Source organism: Carcharhinus amblyrhynchos, chromosome 15 (assembly GCF_965287045.1).
Source record: "Carcharhinus amblyrhynchos chromosome 15, sCarAmb.v2.hapA, whole genome shotgun sequence".
In the NCBI taxonomy this organism is placed as follows: domain Eukaryota; kingdom Metazoa; phylum Chordata; class Chondrichthyes; order Carcharhiniformes; family Carcharhinidae; genus Carcharhinus; species Carcharhinus amblyrhynchos.
Genome location: NC_137338.1, coordinates 36,321,559 through 36,341,680, shown reverse-complemented (window position 1 = coordinate 36,341,680; position 20,122 = coordinate 36,321,559). Strand labels below are relative to the sequence as shown.

The 20,122-nt window shown below is 41.2% G+C and overlaps 1 protein-coding gene across 6 annotated transcripts in view; it reads right to left on the bottom strand.

Annotated features, from left to right (window-relative positions):
* dcaf6 (ddb1 and cul4 associated factor 6) overlaps positions 1–20,122 on the bottom strand; it is a 136,202-nt gene that overhangs the window by 75,522 nt on the left and 40,558 nt on the right. For 3 of the 6 annotated variants that reach the window (XM_080203808.1, XM_080203809.1, XM_080203810.1), the window contains exons 8-11: positions 18,003–18,096; positions 13,077–13,199; positions 11,549–11,797; positions 5,763–5,942 (exon numbers count right to left, since the gene is read on the bottom strand). In XM_080203808.1, the coding sequence (XP_080059934.1) occupies positions 5,763–5,942; positions 11,549–11,797; positions 13,077–13,199; positions 18,003–18,096 (646 nt within the window). The remainder of the gene's footprint in view (positions 1–5,762; positions 5,943–11,548; positions 11,798–13,076; positions 13,200–18,002; positions 18,097–20,122) is intronic. The other 3 variants (XM_080203812.1, XM_080203814.1, XM_080203813.1) reach the window with 1 other exon arrangement.

The window sequence follows — 20,122 nt, the reverse complement described above, 5'->3', positions numbered from 1 at the left end:
CCCTTTAATGAAACCGTGCTGCGTCTGCTCTATCAAGCAATTCCCTTCAAGATGCCTCGCAATTTCCTCCTTAATGACCGATTCTAACATTTTGCCTACCACAGACGTTAAACTAACCGGCCTATAATTCCCCGCCTTTTGCCTGGCACCCTTCTTAAACAACGGCGTAACATTAGCCGTTTTCCAATCAACCGGCACTTCCCCGGAATCCAGCAACGTCTGGAAAATAACCACCAAGGCATCCACTATCACCTCCGCCATTTCTTTCAGAACCCTCGGATGCATTCCATCCGGTCCTGGGGACTTGTCCACGATCAGCCCCTCCAGTCTGTCGAGCACCGCCTCTCTAGTAACAGTAATGTCATTAAGACCCTCCAGTCCTACCACCTTTCCGTCGCTAACACCCCGCAAATTATTCACGTCCTCCTCCGTGAAGACAGAAACAAAAAAGTTATTCAATACCTTAGCCATATCCCCATCCCCTACCACTAGGTCCCCTTTCTCATCCTCTAAAGGACCAACATTCACCCTAGCCAGCCTCTTCCTTTTTATATATTTATAAAAACTCTTGCTATCCTTTTTTATATTAAGCGCTAGCCCAGCTTCACAGTTTCTCCTACCCTTCTTTCTCAACTTCTTTGTCAATCTTTGTTGACATTTAAACCTCTCCCAATCCTCTTCTCGCCCACTACTCTTAGCTACTCTAAATTCCTCCGCTTTTAATTTAACACTTTCCTTCACCTCCTTCGTTATCCACGGCTTATTACCTCTCCTCCTACTATCCTTTTTGACCATCGGAATAAATTTCTGCTGAGCACCAAGAAAGATCTCCTTAAAGATCCTCCACTGCTCCTCAACAGACCCTCCCTCCAACGTGCTCCCCCAGTCCACATTCGCCAATTCTTCTCTCATCCTACCGTACTCCCCTCTATTCAAACAAAGGACACGTGTCCGGGAACCCACTTTCTCCTCCTCCATCTGCACCAGAAACTCCACCATACAATGATCACTCTCCCCAAGAGGATCCTTCACCACAAGGTCCCTAATTCTACCCACCTCACTACATAGCACCAGATCCAAGATAGCTCGCTCCCTCGTCGGCTCCAACACACATTGTTCGAGGAAACTATCCCGACAGCATTCCAAGAACTGTTCCTCGAGCCCCCCGCGTCCAACATGGGTCGACCAATCAATATGCAGATTGAAATCCCCCATAACTACGGCCGTCCCATTCCTGCACGCCGCACTTATTTGCGCGTTAACAGCCCGCCCCACCTCCAGATCATTATTCGGGGGCCTATAGACGACACCCACCAGCATCTTCCTCCCTTTGCTGTTCCTAATCTCCACCCACAACGATTCCACCCTCTGCTCCTTGGCTCCAATATCATCCCTTGCTACCACCGTGATGCTATCCTTAATCAGCAGAGCTACGCCCCCCGCTTTTCCCTCCTGCCTATCCTTCCTAAACACTTGATAGCCCTGTACATTCAGCTCCCAGTCCCTGTCACCCTGCAGCCACGTCTCTGTAATGGCCACCAGATCGTATCCATTTGTGTCGATCTGCGCCACCAGCTCATCCACTTTATTCCGAATGCTTTGTGCATTCAGATAAAGCGCTTTCATCCCAGCCTTCACCTGGACCCTATTTGCCGTAACGCCACCAACCATACTCACGCCCCCTACTCCCTCTATTATTGGGACATCCTCGGCCTCTTCCCTTACCTGTACCCTCTCCTTAACTTTAGACCTCGTAACATCACCTACCCTCAGCCACATAGTCCTGAAATACCCTGATAATGATTAGCAGACAAATTAAACTAGAGGATTCAGTTACTTCTGGTGCCACTTATTAACACAGCAATAAAAAGATAATAGACCAAAAGATCTAGAAAGATGGAGGGCTTGAGATTCTTGGATAATAGGGCCAACTTGGGAACAGGAGTGGCCTATATAGGATGGAGACTGACACCTGAACAAGGTTCAAACTAACGTCCCAGATAACTAATTAATCTCCACTTCTTTCCAGGCACACTGCAATGGTGATGTAAGGGGTTGCTTTTTAAAATGACAAATGGCACAACAGTCCTTGCAATTACCTCATGTAGCACTATCTCCACTTCAAGAGATGGATCACAAAATTCCGTGGCTTTGAACGCTGGCTATCTCTTAAGCTCCAATTGCATAACCTGATATCAGCGGCAAATTTTATTTTGCAGGTAGCTGTTTTAAAAATTATAAATGCACAGAAGCTCCAAGGGCTGTATTTTATGTGAATATACCAGGCATGTATCCAGTATAATTAGGGGTCAGTTAGAAACATTACCAAGCTAATTGACCTTGAAAATACACTGTCCATGCTGACAGCAGCCACTAAGGAATCCCTAGCGCTGCCAGTTCTGATGGTGCTGCTAGCCGACGCGATTAGCTAACAGCTAATGACTGCAAGTCTTCCTTTCCACTGAGGGGTGGAAATCCCACTTGTCCATTGTTGAACCCATCCACAGTACGTCATTATAAGCTGGTGTGGAGTTGGTTGGCTCTACACTGACTTTACTTCGGCAGTGGGGGGGGGGGGGGGGGGGGGGCGGAGAGAGAGAGAGAGAGAGAGAGAGAGCTGTCTGCAACACCTACCCCCCTCATTTTATTCAGCCCCCTAGTCTCTGCCCACAGCCAAAGACTTTCTGAAGAACAAAACAGAATGAAGTGAAATATGGTCATCCGGTACCTTTCTTTTCCCTGGCCCACGTTCTCCAAAAGCCACCAACATATGTATGCAATTAGGTCCATCAGCCACAAACATTCTCTGGTGCCATCCTCAGGTAGTTATTCTTCAGGTGAGCTTGGATGGTGAATGTTAGGCCATTCATTTGTAAGGGGCAACACAAACTGATAATATTCCATTCTACACATTTTCCAAAAAACCTCACTGGATATCAAGGACATTCTCTGGTTGATTTCCCCTTTCCAGTGTAGGGGCATTATACAATGTAGCCAATTACAGCCTCCCAGCTGAGTGCTCATCTCCAGTCCAGGGTAATGGAGGCCAATTGTAGCATTCCTATCAACACCCCAACTTAGATATACTAAGTATTATTCTTTTGATTTCTATTATTGAGCTCCTTATCAGCCTAGCTAGCTAAATTTCCAATAACATTATGGACTCAAGGTTCATTGCAATGTTAATTGCTTGCACAGCAAGACATTTACCCAATCCAAAAGTTTGCTAATAGTTCTTTCAAGATTTTTAGTGAAATGTAAAGGCACAGATATATTTTATATCAGATGTTCAACCATGCAAAAGAAACGAGGGAACTTGTATTTATATAACAGCTTTCACATCTTCAGAATGTTTCCAAGCACTTAATGATGAGCTAATTTTGAAGTGTATCACTTGTTTTATAGGCAAGCATAATAACCAATTTGTACACAGCAAGGTCCTGTTAACCAGCACTCAGATGAAAGACCAGAGAACATCCAAACTTTTTGTTTTAAAAAGTACCATGTGAATCTTAACATCCATCAGGCAGAAAGAGCTTCAGTGAATGCTACATTTCTTTCAATTCTACACTGCATATCAGTTTAAATCACATACTAAACTTCAGAAGGGGTTAAGTAATCATAGCAAGTATAATTTCAAAATTAATTGCAAATTTTTCTATATGCAAAAATAGTCTTGCATTTTAGTTAACCTGTTAGAACAAAAGGCAAAATCATAGCACTCCTACTGTGCTGAAGGAGGCCATTCAACCTTCAAGTCTGTATCGACCAAAATAGCACCCAGGTCTTATTCCCATAAACCCTTATATTTACCCTGCTAATCCCCCTGTCACTAGGATCAATTTAGCATGGCCAATCAACCTAACTTGCACACCATTTGACTGGCCTCTTAATTTTTTTTTAGTCACAGAAAAGGGGTAGTCCAATGCTCTTCTTAATTTGGAACATTGTCACAGAACAGATAAGCAGGTATATTATTTATGACATCCTTGTTTCAGTGGCAGTCTCACCTGAATCAGAAGGCCGTGGGTTCAAGCCACACTCCAGAGATTTAAGTTCATAATCTCAGATAACATTTCAATGCAAAACAGGCTGCTGTATTTGCCTACTTTGCAACTGTGATCATACTTCATAAACAATTAATAGATAATTATAAAGAATTTTGGGATATTTGAAGGAATATTAGGCATCATAGAATGCAAGCTTCTTATTTCTATCCACTTGCAGGGTAAACTAAAAAACACAAGTTTGTGCAATAGCTATTGGTAAGTCATAAATAATTCAGTTAGTAAAACAAGCCTATTGGCCCAAGGGAGTCAGATGGATGTTCAACAGCAGCCAAAGAGTTGTCTCAACTAAAGCAATTACAATGGAGCAAGAACTCGCCAACTTGGACAGCCTTTGTAGATGTGGTGCAGCCACATTTGTGCAGGTTTCTATTACTGATTATTATTTTGTGCCAGAATTATATCACTGTGGAGTCAATTTTAGTTTGTCTGGCTGGCTGGGGGAGTTAAAATGGAGCAGGGGACTTAATTCTCTTTTTCCCATACTGAACTGCTATTTTAATCTAAAGTCTGAACAAGAGAGTGATGGCAAGTTCTCATTCAGGTAAATCCTACTGGGAACAGCAGGATGGAGTTATAAGAGGCCTACCAGATATATATTTTAATTTTTTTCCAATTTCCTTTTGGGTCAGGGGTGGCATGAGTGTTCTCCTCTCCAGGATCCACTTTGAGGGTTCTCAGCTTCAGGCTGACGGCCTAACTTGGAAAGCCCCTCCATGTACCTTGTGCCAATGACTGTCTTTTGACCCGTTTACCTCTATTGATTCAATTTTAATGGCAGGACAGCTGCTTCCTGGCAATTTGTGGCCATTGAGGGAGTTGGCAAGTGACATGTTAATCAGCTGAACCTTCCTGATATCAGCCCTGGACTGGTTTGAGTGTTCACTTTACAGCATTCCCACTTAGTCTTTAAAATAAAGCTCTCTGTTTAAATTCTGCACTTAAAATAGCATAATCATGCATCATCCTGAAGAAGAATTCAAAGGATCTCTAAGTTAATACATTTCAATTCACCATAATTTTTCACAGTGGTCTAAGTTTTATCGTGAAAATATTTCACTGCAGCATTTAAACATTCAATTTCTTTATCACTGTGTTCATGCTATACATAGGAGAGTAGACAAAGCACAAGTACCCACATAATTTATATAAAGCTAGAATCTTTGCACAGTAAGATACCTCATGTTGCAATTTACACTAAATTATGCTCCATTAATGACAATTCCAGCAGAAAAACCATAACCTCCCACCAAAAACACTACATCCTTCTATATGCCACCACTCCAAAATGCTGATTCAATTTATTCTCAATAGTTACGAGGAGGAAGACACCAATATCTAAAAGTTCAAACTGTTTTTAAAATCACAGAAAAATTCTTTTCTACTCAGAGCTAGACTGTATGGATCATTTTTGCCTTACCACAATGTTCAAAGATATAGAAATTTGAGTTTACTTACAAACAACACATGCACATTTTAAGTATTTAAAAATGTTACATGTTCGTGCACCCAGCAATGATTTCTATGGAAATTTCTGGGCTTGCCCAATTTTTCTTAAACATTTAAGAAGCGCAGCACATTAAATCACAATTCTACAAAACTAACTTTATTAACTTATATGTACGGAGCAAAATAATGTACTAAATGGAAAAATCACATCTAGTTTCTAGGATAGATTTTAAAGCAAACAGCAACCTGAAGTGTTAGGATGTAGTGAGGAGCCTTCATGGGTGAAATGGTCAGAGGCAGGCTGTGATGAAGACTTCTTTGCCAGATCTTGCTGTTTCTGTTGTTCAGCCTTCAAAAGTCTCAGTTGCTGTAGACGTTTACTGACTAAACTTACCCCAGATGGTCGACTGGACTGAGCTCTTAATTCTGACACAGACAGAAACAGTTAATGACAGAAGCAAAAGGAAAGTCAGATGCAAGCAAAAGTCAAAACAAAAAAAAGGGGGAAAAAAATCATTGGTATTTAAACATTTATAATCAAAAGACAAAAGATCAGAAAGAATACCAGTGTTCCCTCAAAGGTGAATCGGATTTGAATCTTGAGTCTAAGTGATGCTGTATGATCTGGGAAAACTGCAACTTGCTTACTATTGAGAACTGGAAAATGGACAGCATGACCTTACATAAACAAGACATAAACGGTATCGTGCCAGACAATACACGAATCAGATTTTAGACGATGTCTAATATAAAGTTAATGACTCGTACTCAAGGAGGAATTCAGTCAAACGTGGTCACATTCATCAATATTAAATTTAACCATTTTGAAACATAAGGCACTCACTATATGTCTTTTGACAATAACCAGCACTACAACATCATCAATTCTCTCATTTCACATCTGCCTTTTATCTGATGATACTGGTTTGATATCCAGTATTGGATAAGCAGAAATTTCTTCCTACCAAGTATTGTAAAGACCAAAGCTATATTATTCGGTCTCTGCTATGAGACCTGTTTCCTAGTTACTGACTCCATCTCCGTAGTCACTGGCTGAGGCTGGACCAGACAACTCACAAGCATGGTGTGCTGTCTGACCCATGAGTCTCCAATCCCACATCCACTCCATAACCAAGACCAGTTAGTTCCTACTTCTGTATTGCCAGATCTCACCCAGCTTCAGCTCATTTACACCCAAAACTCACATCGATAGCTTTGTAACCTCCAGACTTAACTATTCCAATGATCTCTTGACAAGCATCCTACCTTCTGTAAACCTGAGCTCATCCAAAACCTGTCACCTGTAGCCTATCTCACATTAGATCCTGTTCACACATCTTACCTGTGCTCACTGACGTACACTAGTTCTAGAATTGGAAATATATTCATTTAAAAATGTTCAACTTTATTTTTATAGCCTCCATAGCCTTATCTCTGTAACCTCCTGCCTTAAAAACCTCCGAGATCTTCATGCTCCTCCAATTCTAGCCTCTTAAGCAACCCCAATTTTTAATCTCTATTATTGGCAACCATGCCTTCAGTTGCTTCATCCCTAAATGGCAGAAGTTCATCCTAAACCTCGTGGTCTTTAAACATTCCTTAACATCTAGCACAAAATTTTGTTACCTATCCAAATATTCTTATGTAGCTGAGCGCTAATATTTGTTTGGTAAAACTCCAGTGAAGGCCTTGCACTGTTTCATGACATTAAAAATGCTGTGTAAATGCAAGCTGTCATTTTTGTTCTTAACATCCCATACATAGCCAAAAAAGGACATCTCAAATGGCATATATATTTTAAAAATCTAGCATGGACATATCTCAGAGCCTTTCCTCAGGAAAGCTGCTTTGACTAATCATATGGATCCTCATCAAAGGAGAAAGGTGTCATAGGAAAGAGTAGACTATTCAGCTCCTTGAGCTTGTTCTGCCATTCCAATAGAACATAGCAGATATGTACTTCAGCTTCGCTTAAACAACCTTATTCCACTTCCTTGACTTAAATCTTTTGAGTTCAGTCTTTAAAATTTTAATTGACCCAGCAGCAATAATTTGCAAAGGGCTGGGCATAGGACAAAGGAAGTTTGGGGATTTGGGAGATGGTCACCATAACAAAGTTAGATTTAATATCAGCATGCAAAAACTGGTCCTGCAGTTGACAGACTGGAAGACAGTTGTTGACTCCAGAATTATATCAATTGTTTGGTTGAGTTGGCAGAGAAGCAACAAATGGAATTCAATCTGGAATGGTGTGAAATAATGCATTTGGGGAGGGCAAACAAAGCAAGGGATACTCAACAAATGGGAAGATACTGGCAGGGGTTGAGGAAGCGAGAGACCTTGGAATGCATGTCCACAGGTCTTTCAGAAAGCGTTTCACAAAGTCCCCGCCTAAGAAATTAATGTGCCAAAGTAAAGCACTAGGGATTGGAGGAAGTATTTAAGGTGGATAGAAAACTGGTTGACAGGAGGAAACAAGGAGTAGGAATTCATGGGTCAATTTCAAATTGGCAAGCAGTAACTAGTGGGGTGCCACAGGATTGGTGCTGGGACCCCAGCTATTCATAATATATATTAATGATCTGAATGAGGGAACAAAATGTAACATCTCAAAGTTTGCAGATGATACCAAGTTGGGTGGAGGGTGAACTGTGACGAGGATGCAGAGATCCTTCAGCATCTGAACAGGTTGGGTGAATGGGCAAATCAATAGTTGATGCAATATAATTTGGATAAGTGATGTTATTCATTTCCAGAAGCAAAAACAAGAAGGTAGATTACTACCTAAATGGCTGTAAATTGTGTGTGCGCGCGCACATGCACGTGTAGTGGGACCTGGGTGTCTTTGTACACATTTGCTGAAGGTAAGCATGCAGGTGCAGGAGACAGATAAGAAGCCAAATGTTTTGTTGCTGCAATTATACCAGGCAACATCCTGATAAATCTTTTCTGTACCTTCTTCAAAGCCTCCACATTCTTCTGGTAGTGTAGTGACAAGAATTGAACACTATATTTCAAGTGCTGCCTAACTAAGGTTCTGCAAAGCTGCAACATGACTTGCCGATTTTTAAACTCAATGCCCTGGCTGATGAAGGCAAGCATGCTGTATACCTTCTTGACCACCTTCTCCACCTGTGTTGCCACTTTCAGTGACCTGTGTACCTGTATTCCCAGATCCCTCTGCCTATCAATACTCAGTTCTACCATTTACTGTATATTCCTATATTTATTAAACCTTCCAAAATGCATTACCTCACATTTGTCCAGACTAAACTCCGTCTGCCTCCAACCGATCTATATCTTGCTGTATCCTCTGACTGTCCTCATTGCTATCCACAAATCCACCAACCTTTGTGTCATCCGCAAACTTACTAATCAGACCAGTTATGTTTCTTCCAAATCATTTAAATATATTATGAACAGCAAAGGTTCCAGCACTGATCCCTGAGGAATGCCACTTGCCACAGCCCTCATTCAGAAACACTCCCTTCCACTGCTGCCCTCAGTCTTCTATGATCGAATTCTGTATCCACCTTGCCAGCTCACCTCTGATCCCATGTGACTTCACCTTCTGCACCAATCTGCCATGAGGTATACAAAATTATGAGGGGCCTAGACAGGGTAGATAGGAAAGACTTGAGTCCCTTAGCTAAAGGTTAAGTAAGCAAGGGATATAGATTTAAGATAATTGATAGAAGGATCAGAGGCGACATAAGGAAAAACCTTTTCACCTAGAGGAAGCTTAACTTCACTGCCCAAATTGGTGGAAAAGGACAAAATTCTCAGCTCATTTAGAAAAGGTACCTGGATCTGCATCTGAAGAGCTATAACCTGCAAGACTGTGGACTAGGTGCTGGAAGATGGGATTAAAACGAGCAACTAGTTTCTCTTTTTAGTCATTGTGCCAAACATTTTCTTTTCAAAATTTGCTCATTGGCTGCTTGAAGAATTGTGCCCCCCCACCCCCGTCACCCCGCCCATGCATAAAAGTTGGACATACCTGTTCTACACTATGCAGATGCTGATAGTCTGTTTTTCATACTAGTTAATTTGTCTACAAATATTGTTGCTGAAAATTTGAAGAGGATATACATAAAACCAACTTTCTGTGCTTAATTGACTGTAGGTGCATTAGACAGCATTTGGAATCAGGCATTTTGCACAGTCATGTCTGTTGTACTTGTTATAGAGCGATTCATTAATTCAGCACAAGAGGTACTAGGTCATCCCCATTTGCAGAGGTTGTTATTGACAGCCATCCTACATTATTTCTTCTTCTCACAATGTATTTACAAGTAGATGATTAGCAGTAGAAAACATCCATCATACATTGTACAAAAGAAGAAACACGAGGATAAACACAGCAAACATGCACACACCACATATTGTCATGATTGAGGCTACCTCCTTAGATGACATACTTTACGTAATTCAGACGGACAATGCCAACAATAATCTTAACCGGAAAAGAAGATGATCTATGGTCTGTCTGTTATTCAACAAAAGGATATGAAATGAAATCCAAACTAACAGAAGATAGCAAAGAATAAGGAAGCTTTAAAGAAAGGTTATTTTAGCTAAATTAAAGAAACAAAAATAAAATCAATATAGCTCAGCCCACAAAGGTTCCCATTTTGCACTCACAAAAACGTAAAAATGTTGTTGCTTTCAGTTTAGTAATATGTTTCAGCATTCTCATTGAGCAAATGGATGGGGTACCATACTAAAGAAGCACGTGTGAACTGGATTACAGCATACAATAATACATGCAAGTATTTTCTTCAATGAAAATTATTCAATTTATACATAATAGGGTGAAAAACAGTTGACATTAAAAATGGCTGACACTTCATCTAGCTTTACAAATAGTAGCCTTTTGAAACTACCTTCGCAAAAATCTTTTGCATGTTTGAATGATTACACTAATATCATGAACCCAATGATTTCTCTATGTGACTTGGTATATTTTAGAAAAGATTAATGTTTTATAGAACTATTAGTCTGTCCAAAAATGATTTGTATCACCGTCACCAGAAATCTGTCAACAGGCCTTTTAGCTTCAACAGGAAGGAAAGGACGAGGAGAAACATTCTGTTAAATTCAGTCTGTTGAAAAATACTGAATTTAAATACAGAAAAGCAATAGCATTACCCTCAATTTTCCATTCTATTTCTGTTGATTATAGCAAAGAAAAATCAGCATTTAATTACTTTTCCAAAATTTGCTTTGCAATTTTTTGGTCGTATTACCATAGAATGCCTACTGTGCAGAAAGAGGTAATTTGGCTTATCGAGTCTGCATCAACTCTCTGAAAGAGCACTCCAATCAGAGCCTGCCTCTGCCCTACTCCCTTAACCTTGCGCATTTACGATGGCTAATCCACCTAACCTACACATCTTTGGTCTCGAAGGGGCAATTTAGCATGGCCAACCCACCTAACTTGCATATCTTTGGACTTTGAATGCATTTGAAAATATACTGGATATTAAGCATGAAGTCACAAATAAATTGTTCCATCATTTATTGGGTATGCCGGAGCAATATATCCAATTTATAAATCACATATCTATTGTAATTCTATTTGCAAACTACTATAGATTATCAATGCAGAATTTCAATATTCATAACAAGCCCGAACAGGTAATTTCAAAATAGCTGTTTTTTAAAAATAACCCCATTCCTATAGCTTTCAGAACATACAGGCCGTGTATTTAATGGCCAGCATGCTTGCTATCAACTTGCACCATTCCTCTTCACTTTGAGGTGTGCCACAGAGGAGATAATTATTCACAAGTCTTAAAGTTAGGATACAAACATGAATAAATGCTCTTAAAAAATTAAGACACCTTCATTTTCAAAGTTTTGGCTTTTGATTTTTAGGTAATGTTGAGAGGGAAGCCAATTCAAATTAAAACGCAAATTGCAAACATCAAGTTCTTGAAAAAAAAAGTTGGGAATCCAATCAATTTTTAAATTGAAAGGAAGATGTATCCATACTATTATCAAGCATTTACAGCCATGTGTTTTCTTACCCGATTGTGGAGCATTGTCAGTTGACTGAGGGGTGCGCTTGTGTTCACCATCAGGTGAAGAAAGGAGAGAGGTGGAAGAGGAGCCAGCAGTCGAGGAGGATGTTGATGGAGCCTGAGCGGAAACGGTGGAGGAAGATGAAGACTGGGGCAGCTGATCAGGAGGAGGATCAACCTCCATTGTACCAACTCCAGTTTCTTCTTGGGCAGCTGGTGCAGTTGAATCTGACACTTCTGGTCTACCGGTGTTTCCTGTCATGAGAGAGTAACCATCTTGTTTTCACTAACATAGCGTTTCCCATTAAAGTGAGAAAAGCCTGTTAATTTTTTAAAAAACTTTATGGGAGTTTATTACATTGATTCTGCAGGGCAAGAGAAAAGCAACTACTTGTCAATGACCACTTCTTGCTTGGTGTTTCAGCATGAGGTTTTAGCAACCTCACGGTAATAATACTGGTACAAGTCAGATTTATTGAATTAAAATTTATAAACAAATTTCACTTTTGAAGAAAGGTTTTCACATAGTTGGGTTATCAGCTGACAAATGAACTGTTAGAACACAGTTCTGGAGCCTCCGACACTTCAAATCTACCTGTTGTGCATCCATCTATCTTCAGCCAGCCATTGTGAGCCAGCTGTGCCTTCAACAGCCGAGGCACCACATTTGATTCTCTCCCTAAATTCTCATCCTCTCTACCCAGCACTCCCTTTTTAACCAAATATTTGGTCAGCTTTCCTGTCATCCCCCCCTTCAACTTTTTGAATGTGCCTCTGTAATGCACCTTGGTCTGGTTTGCTACAATAAAGACACAATATAATTACAAATATTTGTTGTGTATATTTGAAATCTTTTTGTTTGATGTTCAAGTTAGTGCATTGGAGAGATAGTTAACTTTCTCCCTTTACCCAGTTAAAGGGGAGATTAAAACATCAGCAATTCTAATTTGACTGTTGATGGTACCACTTCCCAACATAAATTATAACTAAAAGAACTCCAAATTATTACATGAAATAAGTCTAAGTATATCTTGAAAGTTAATTTTCAATGTTTCAATCAGGCCTTAAATGAGCCCTCCCTTGCTTTAAGCTATATGAAAACTCACAATGTAACCACTTAATGGGGTATAGTAAATAATTCACATAGGAAAGACAAAATATTTCCTTTTTAACATATCCTAATGTGCATAATGTCTTCTTTCCAATCGTTACCAAGTGGTTGCTTTGTTTTGAATTCCTTGTTCTTCCCCATTAGAATCAAAGCAAAGCAACAATCTTGTGAACAACCTTTTGTTCCAGTGAAGAGCAAAACATTATTTTGTACAATAGCAATTATCCTTTTTTCGATTTTTGTTTCAATTTGTAATGGATTGGAAACAAAATGATTCTTTGAATAAAGTCATAAAGCATGGCATGATAAGGAGCAATTCACTGAAAACATGCGTTTATTACAATATTCTGTCATGTATTTATTACACAATGATGTACATATGGCGCAATATCCTTGAGGTCTTCAGTAACTATGGCGACATACCCCGGGATCGTGATCTTCCCCTTCCTCTCAAGTTTCCTTGGGCATTTTCACTGGCTTCTTCAAACCACCTGGACAACATGTCTGACATGCGTTGCATTAGTGACACATTAGGACTCTGTTCTCCTGAAAGATAAAAAAAATTTCAATTTACGGATATTGTCTAAATAAATGTTTGTATTCCATGTCTAAAGACTTAAGGACAGATAAGCAAACAAGTTTCTTCTGCTCTGGTAAATTGCAGCATTTTTAATGTCTTCACAATTATTCACTTTCATTAACAACAGCACGGAATTGCATTTTCAGGATGTAGCATTCTCGAGTCATTTAGCTCAGGAGACTATTCAACCAACTATGCCTGTGCCAGCTGTGTAAAAGATGTCCAAATAATTCCAACCTCCTCTCTTCCCACAAGTTACTTTTGAAAGTTAACCAAATGTAATTATGTGTCACTATATACATAAATGCTCTGCATTTAGGGACTGAACGAGCAATTTTGTCGCAAAATATGCTGAGGATTACAATTTTTGAGAGAGGTGCTGGCAAGGATAAATACGGCAAATTGAGACAAAGACTACGAAATATGCAAAGCACAGCTAGATTGGCAGGAGGTGCAAATAAATTGAAATAATCTTTTTTCAAGCAAGAATAGGGAAATGAAATATACGGCTAACGATAATATATCAAATGGATTGGAAATGCAAATACTTAGGCCATTAAAGTTGAAAGCACAATGTGGAGTAAGTTGGTAATGGAATGAGGTGGAAACAGATTGAGGCAATGGGAATTTGATGAGTAGAAAGTCGATGCGGAGGGGAAGAAAGTGCTAAATAAATTGGTAGCTATTACAGAGATATAAACATTAACACAGAACAAACTAACTAAACCAAAAAAGCGGCTCATTTCAGCAAGCTGTGGGAGTTTCAAGCACCAGGTGTCAACATCTGTGAGGGGCGCCACCAACTTAGTGCTCAAACGCAAAACCTCAAGGCTCAGTGACATAACTCACAAGACAGCCACAGCTTTATGCAACACAGTTGGCAGGAAGGGGGACAGCAATATTGTGTAGCAGTATTCAGGCAGGCTGTGAAAAAATTGGGGGCAGGAGATGGGGGTGAGGGAAGAGGGGCCGATGTGAAATGAGCCCATTGATGCCCCTAATGCTCAATTAATTTTCTCCAGAATCCTATGACTACTAAAATGCAAAAGAAACAATCAGAACATAAGAACATAAGAAATAGGAGCAGGATAGGCCATCTAGCCCTTCGAGCCTGCCCCGCCATTCAATAAGATCATGGCTGATCTGAAGTGGCTCAGTTCCACTTTCCCGCCTTCTCCCCATAACCCTTAATCCCCTTGCCTATCAAAAAACCTATCTACCCGCGTCTTAAATATATTTAGCGAGGCAGCCTCCACCACTTCAACGGGCAGAGAATTCCAGAGATTCACCACCCTTTGAGTGAAGAAGTTCCTCCTCAACTCCGTTTTAAACTGCCCCCCCCCCCCTTATCTTGAGGCTGTGCTCTCTAGTCCTACTGTCCTTTCTGAGCGGGAAGAGCCTCTCCACCTCTATCCTATCCATCCCATTCATCATCTTGTACGTCTCAATAAGATCTCTCCTCATTCTTCTAAACTCTAACGAGTACAAGCCTAGTTTATTCAGCCTCTCCTTATAGCTCAACCCCCTCAACTCTGGTATCAGCCTAGTGAACCTCCTCTGCACTCCCTCCAAGGCCAAAATATCCTTGCGTAAGTGCGGTGACCAAAACTGCATAGAGTACTCCAGTTGCAGCCTCACCAGTGCCCTGTACAGTTGCAGCAAGACCTCCCTTTTATATTCAATCCCCCTCACTATGAAGGCCAGCATCCCATTCGCCTTCCTGACCACCTGCTGCACCTGCAGGCTGGGTTTTTGCGACTCATGCACAAAGACCCCGAGGTCCCTCTGCACCGTTGCATGCTGCAGTTTTTCGTCATGTAAGTAGTAGTCCTTCCTACCATTATTCCTAACAAAGCGGACAACTTCACACTTGCCAACATTAAATTCCATTTGCCAGTTCCTTGCCCATTCGCCCAGCCTATCTAGATCCCTCTGCAGACTCTCCACACCCTCCGCACAATTTGCCCTTCCACCCATCTTTGTGTCATCAGCAAATTTTGACACCTTACACTCGGTTTCCTCCTCCAGATCATCTATATAAATGGTAAATAGCTGAGGCCCCAGCACCGATCCCTGGGGCACTCCACTAGTCACCAACCGCCAATCCGAATAGCACCCATTGACACCCACTCTCTGCCTATTTGACAGCCAATCCCCTATCCATGCTAACACCCTACCCCCAACTCCATGCCCCCTAACCTTCTGTAACAACCTCTTGTGCGGCACCGTATCAAACACCTTCTGAAAATCAAGAAACACCACATCCACCGGTTCTCCTCTATCCACCGCACTAGACACATCCTCATAGAATTCCAATAAATTCATCAGACACGACTTCCCCTTAACAAAACCATGCTGCATCTGCTCTAAAAAACAATTCTCCTCAAGATGCCTCGCTATTTTCTCCCTGATTACGGATTCAAGCATTTTTTTTTTACCTACAACAGACGTTAAACTAACCGGCCTATAATTCCCTGCCTTTTGCCTGCTACCCTTTTTAAACAACGGTGTAACATTAGCCGTTTTCCAATCTTCTGGCACTTCCCCAGAATCCAGCGAGGTTTGGAAAATAATCATCAAGGCATCCACTATCACCTCCGCCATTTCTTTCAGAACCCTTGGATGCATTCCATCCGGTCCTAGGGACTTGTCCACAGTCAGTCCCTCTAGTCTGTCTAGCACTGCCTCTCTAGTAACAATAATGTCATTCAGGCCCTCCACTCCTATCATATTTCCATCGCTAACAGCTGGCAAACTATTCACGTCCTCCTCCGTAAAGACGGAAGCAAAAAAGTTATTCAAGGCCTCAGCTATTTCCTCATCCCCCACCACTAAGTCCCCCCTCTCATCCTCTAAGGGTCCAACGTTCACCCTAGCCAGCCTCTTCCTTTTTATATATTTATAAAAATTTATTAAAAATCAGGCAATTGAAGTGGAGTGTACAATCAAGAGGCTCATTCCTGATACCATGGAACTGGGGTCAGAGGAAATATTGGCAAAAAATGGGCTGTTTAGTTTAAAAGGAACAATTGGGAGAGGACGTTATAAAAAGCTATAAATTCATTTGTAGGAATGAAATAATCCAAAGCTCTGCTATAAGAAATGAAACACAGAAGAATAGATCAAAATTGATAAAGTCGATTTGGGACAGATGGTTACAAAAAACTTCATGCAAGCAGCAGTCAACATTTGGAATTGTATTCCAGGTCAGGTAATTCAGGATCCAGTTAGATGATGTGAGAGTGAGCATCAAACAATGTCCCCCTGTACGCTCCACCTCTACTGCATTGATGAACCAAAAAAGGCCAAATGGTTCCCCTAATTTGCATTCGCGCCATAATATTTGGCAAGCAAAACAACTGTCAGATTGTCTCATAACCTTTAAAATGCTCAGCTACACAGTTATGCACAAATTAGAAGACGTGTTCAATAATGTGCTGTTTACTTGTACGAGGTCCAGGGGCGGAATTCTCCCCCAAAAACAAAAACAAATACTGGAATTTTACTGCCTCGCCTGTTTGAGGCTCATAAGATCCAGCCCGAGCTCAACAGAGAATGCTGTTCTGCGAGCCTCATCCGCCCAGGTGGGCGTGCCGGTAAAATTCTGGCAAAAGTATCATAAAAGCAGGAATACCAGAGTGACCTGTGCCAGTCCGTCAAGCATGCTGCACACCACAATTGTCCCATACTTTTTGGGAGAGTGGAGAGTTGCATGACAGTACTGGGGCAGGGCCAAAACATATTGGTGAGCCTGGCTACAGAGCACTTGGGTGTGCCATTTCACAAGAGGGCCCTGATCTCAGTACACTAAGAAATCCCAAACCCCAAAAATGGGTGGCATGTTCCCCCATCCCCTTCATGACAGTTCATTCCCAGTAGGTCCCCCTGACATGCACCGTATCACACCCCCTCATCATGACCCCTTACATGTTCCACTCCACACAGGCCCCACCCCCACGTCACTGCGCCTGCTAGTGCCTAAATGGTAGAGTGTCCAATGCACATTGCCTGATGGGCATTGATAGCCACGCCGTCAACCACCCAGGCCTTCAATGGGCTCTGAACCCCCCCCAACATGGTCATCGCATCTAATCTCCACTAGTGGAGACCAGTAGAAATTCTCGCTGTTCTCGTGCCGCACCCGAAGGTCAGAAGATCCCAGGAGCTGGGTAAATCTGGTGTTAAAAACAGGCTATGCATATATTACTTTAAACATGCTAATCGGCTTCACATCGGAACCAATTTTTAGGCCTACACGCATTTTTCCAGGACTGGTGCAATCTGCTCCAGGCACAGTGAGGTCGGAAAATCGCTCCCTAATTGTGAGTTAGCACTTCTCCCCTGCAGCACTATTCATGACATATATACAGTATGTCAGTACATCAAAGGAATACATAAAATACTTGAGGTAAGCATGGCAAGGAATTCAAATCATTTGAGGGTTTGTAAAATATTTGAAAACCATTTGAACAAAGCCAAAGAATGTGATACTGTTGTCTGAACAACATCTAAATACAATTACTGGCTTGTTACATACTTTGACATGCATATTTCTGCCATTCAATATAATTACCTTAAAATTTATAAGTATGCTTTATTACAGCAGTGAGTTAAATTCAATCCCTTTTGCTTTCTATTAATTTCATTGTGTGTGCAGAAATTGAATAAGCTGTATCTTTAGCAATCCAACCCTATACAATTAGGATTATGTTGAACTCTAGTAATCTTTACAATTAAAAGTAGCCACATCTAATGTGTAAAGTTCTTACCATCTCGTTCACGCTCACTCTCAGGTCTAGCCCTTGGCCCAGTATCGGACCAATCCCCTCGAAGTCTCAGGCGTTTGACAGGCGGCTGCCGGATCTATGAATAAATATAGCAAATTTGAATGAACAGAAGCTCTATCCAAGTTTTTACAAATATAAACAATTGGCGATGGCAATCAGTCATAGTCCACAAGGAATCAAAAGCAGATCTCTATATAGACAGTGGCTATTTAGCTTGTGGGGCATCAGCTTGCATGTGGCAAGGCATGAACTACGACAGAGGGTAAAGGATTTTAACCCAAGCCAATGGTGTCATTTTGAACCACACTCTAGCCAACAGTGGGACATTCTAGCCAAAAGTGGTTAGCGCTGCTATCTCACAGTGCCAGGGACCCAGGTTCTATTCCTAGCTTGGGTCACTGTCTGTGCGGAGTCTGCACGTTCTCCTTGTGTCTGCATGGATTTCCTCGGAGTGCTCCAGTTTGCTCCTACAGTCCGAAAGATGTTCCAGTTAGGTGTATTGGCCATGCTAAATTCTCCCTCAGTGTACCTGAACAGGTGCCGCAGTGTGGCGGCTAAGGGATTTTCACAGTAACTTCATTGTAGTGTTAAAGCAAGCCTACTTGTGACACTAATAAAAAAAACTAAAAATTAGTAAAATAATTTTAAAAACTGAACTAACTGTTCCTTGCGTAAACAATCAGTTTGGAATATATTCCTAACATCAATAGCGTGGAACAACCATTAAGCTACTCTAATACTCAAAAAATCTGCAAGTAGTTTCTTCAAAAAAATTTTATGTTAGAAGTGAAATCTTGTGCTATTTTCCACTTATTTTGGTATTTCTTAAATTCAATATGCCATCCTTTTGTGTGTAGAAGTAACATCTTTGATAAATACTGATTTTTTAAATTCATTTGTGGGACATGGGCATTACTGGCTGGCCAATATTTATTGCCCATCCTTAGTTGCCCTCGAGAAGGTGGTGGGGAGCTGCCTTCTTGAAATGCTGCAGTCCATTTAAAGATAAAAAAATCATTTTTTAAGGTTTGTTTTCCCCTCCTTATCTGACTTAAATCAACCTTAATGATTTAAAAGAAAGCCAACCTAGATCATTCCTTATGCATCACATCAAAGGTACAAGATGTTTAACTTGAATTCAAAGTGAGCAAATAAAGTTAAATCATACTTAAATGGAAATCAAGACTCAGGGAGAGAAGGAAGGGGAAGGGAAGGATGATCATTAGTTTTTAGAAAAATTCATATTAACTGCAATTAGACTTTTTATATCAAATTATTGATCAGCAGCATCTACTGTCTAGGCATTGTGATTTGCAATAAATATTCACATTAGTGTTTGAGTTGAATGTAGTTCTAAAATATTTTGATTTTTTAAAATACATTTTAAAATCTTACCCAAACCACATCCCCCTGCTTTTGGGAGTCAGGTTCCCAGTACGTGCACATGAATGCATGTAAGCATCAGAGAGAGAGACAGAGAGAGAGAGAGAGAGAAAAAATGTGCAGATGTTGAACAAATGTGCTCTGTATGAAAGGCAACAGGCGCAATTTTCCCTGCCCGATGAGTAGTGCAGCAGGCCGAGAGATATCAGTGGGCAGCCTATAATGGGAGTCGCAACTGGTGTCCAGCCAATCACGACTTTCCCAGGCCCTTTTTTCAACATAATCACCATTTCCATATCATTAGTGAGCCCAGAACATTGCTAATGTTTCCATCAATGTGGACTAAAGTGTGATCACCCTGCTGGAGGGGACAGAAGCCATTAAGGCACACCCCCCCATCTCCCTGCAAGGTTGGGGGCTAGTGGGTGTTTGGGGGTGGCCCTTGAGCAGTGCCAGCCTAGCACTGCCCTCCAGGCACCAGGCAGTGCTATTTGGTGATGGGGCGAGACCACTGCGATCTCTGCATTAGGGATCTGATGCCAGCTTCTCAGCTTGGATTAGGCTCCCCCTCCCCTCCCCACCCCCCATCCTGAATTCCCTGGTGGCACTCTGTGACGCACAAGCGTGCTGGAAGTCCATCTCTCCAAATCAGTCTCCCGTTTTCCCATCTGTTGGGCACACTTTTGGGGGAAAATTGCCCCCAGTGAGTGAGAAAAGAA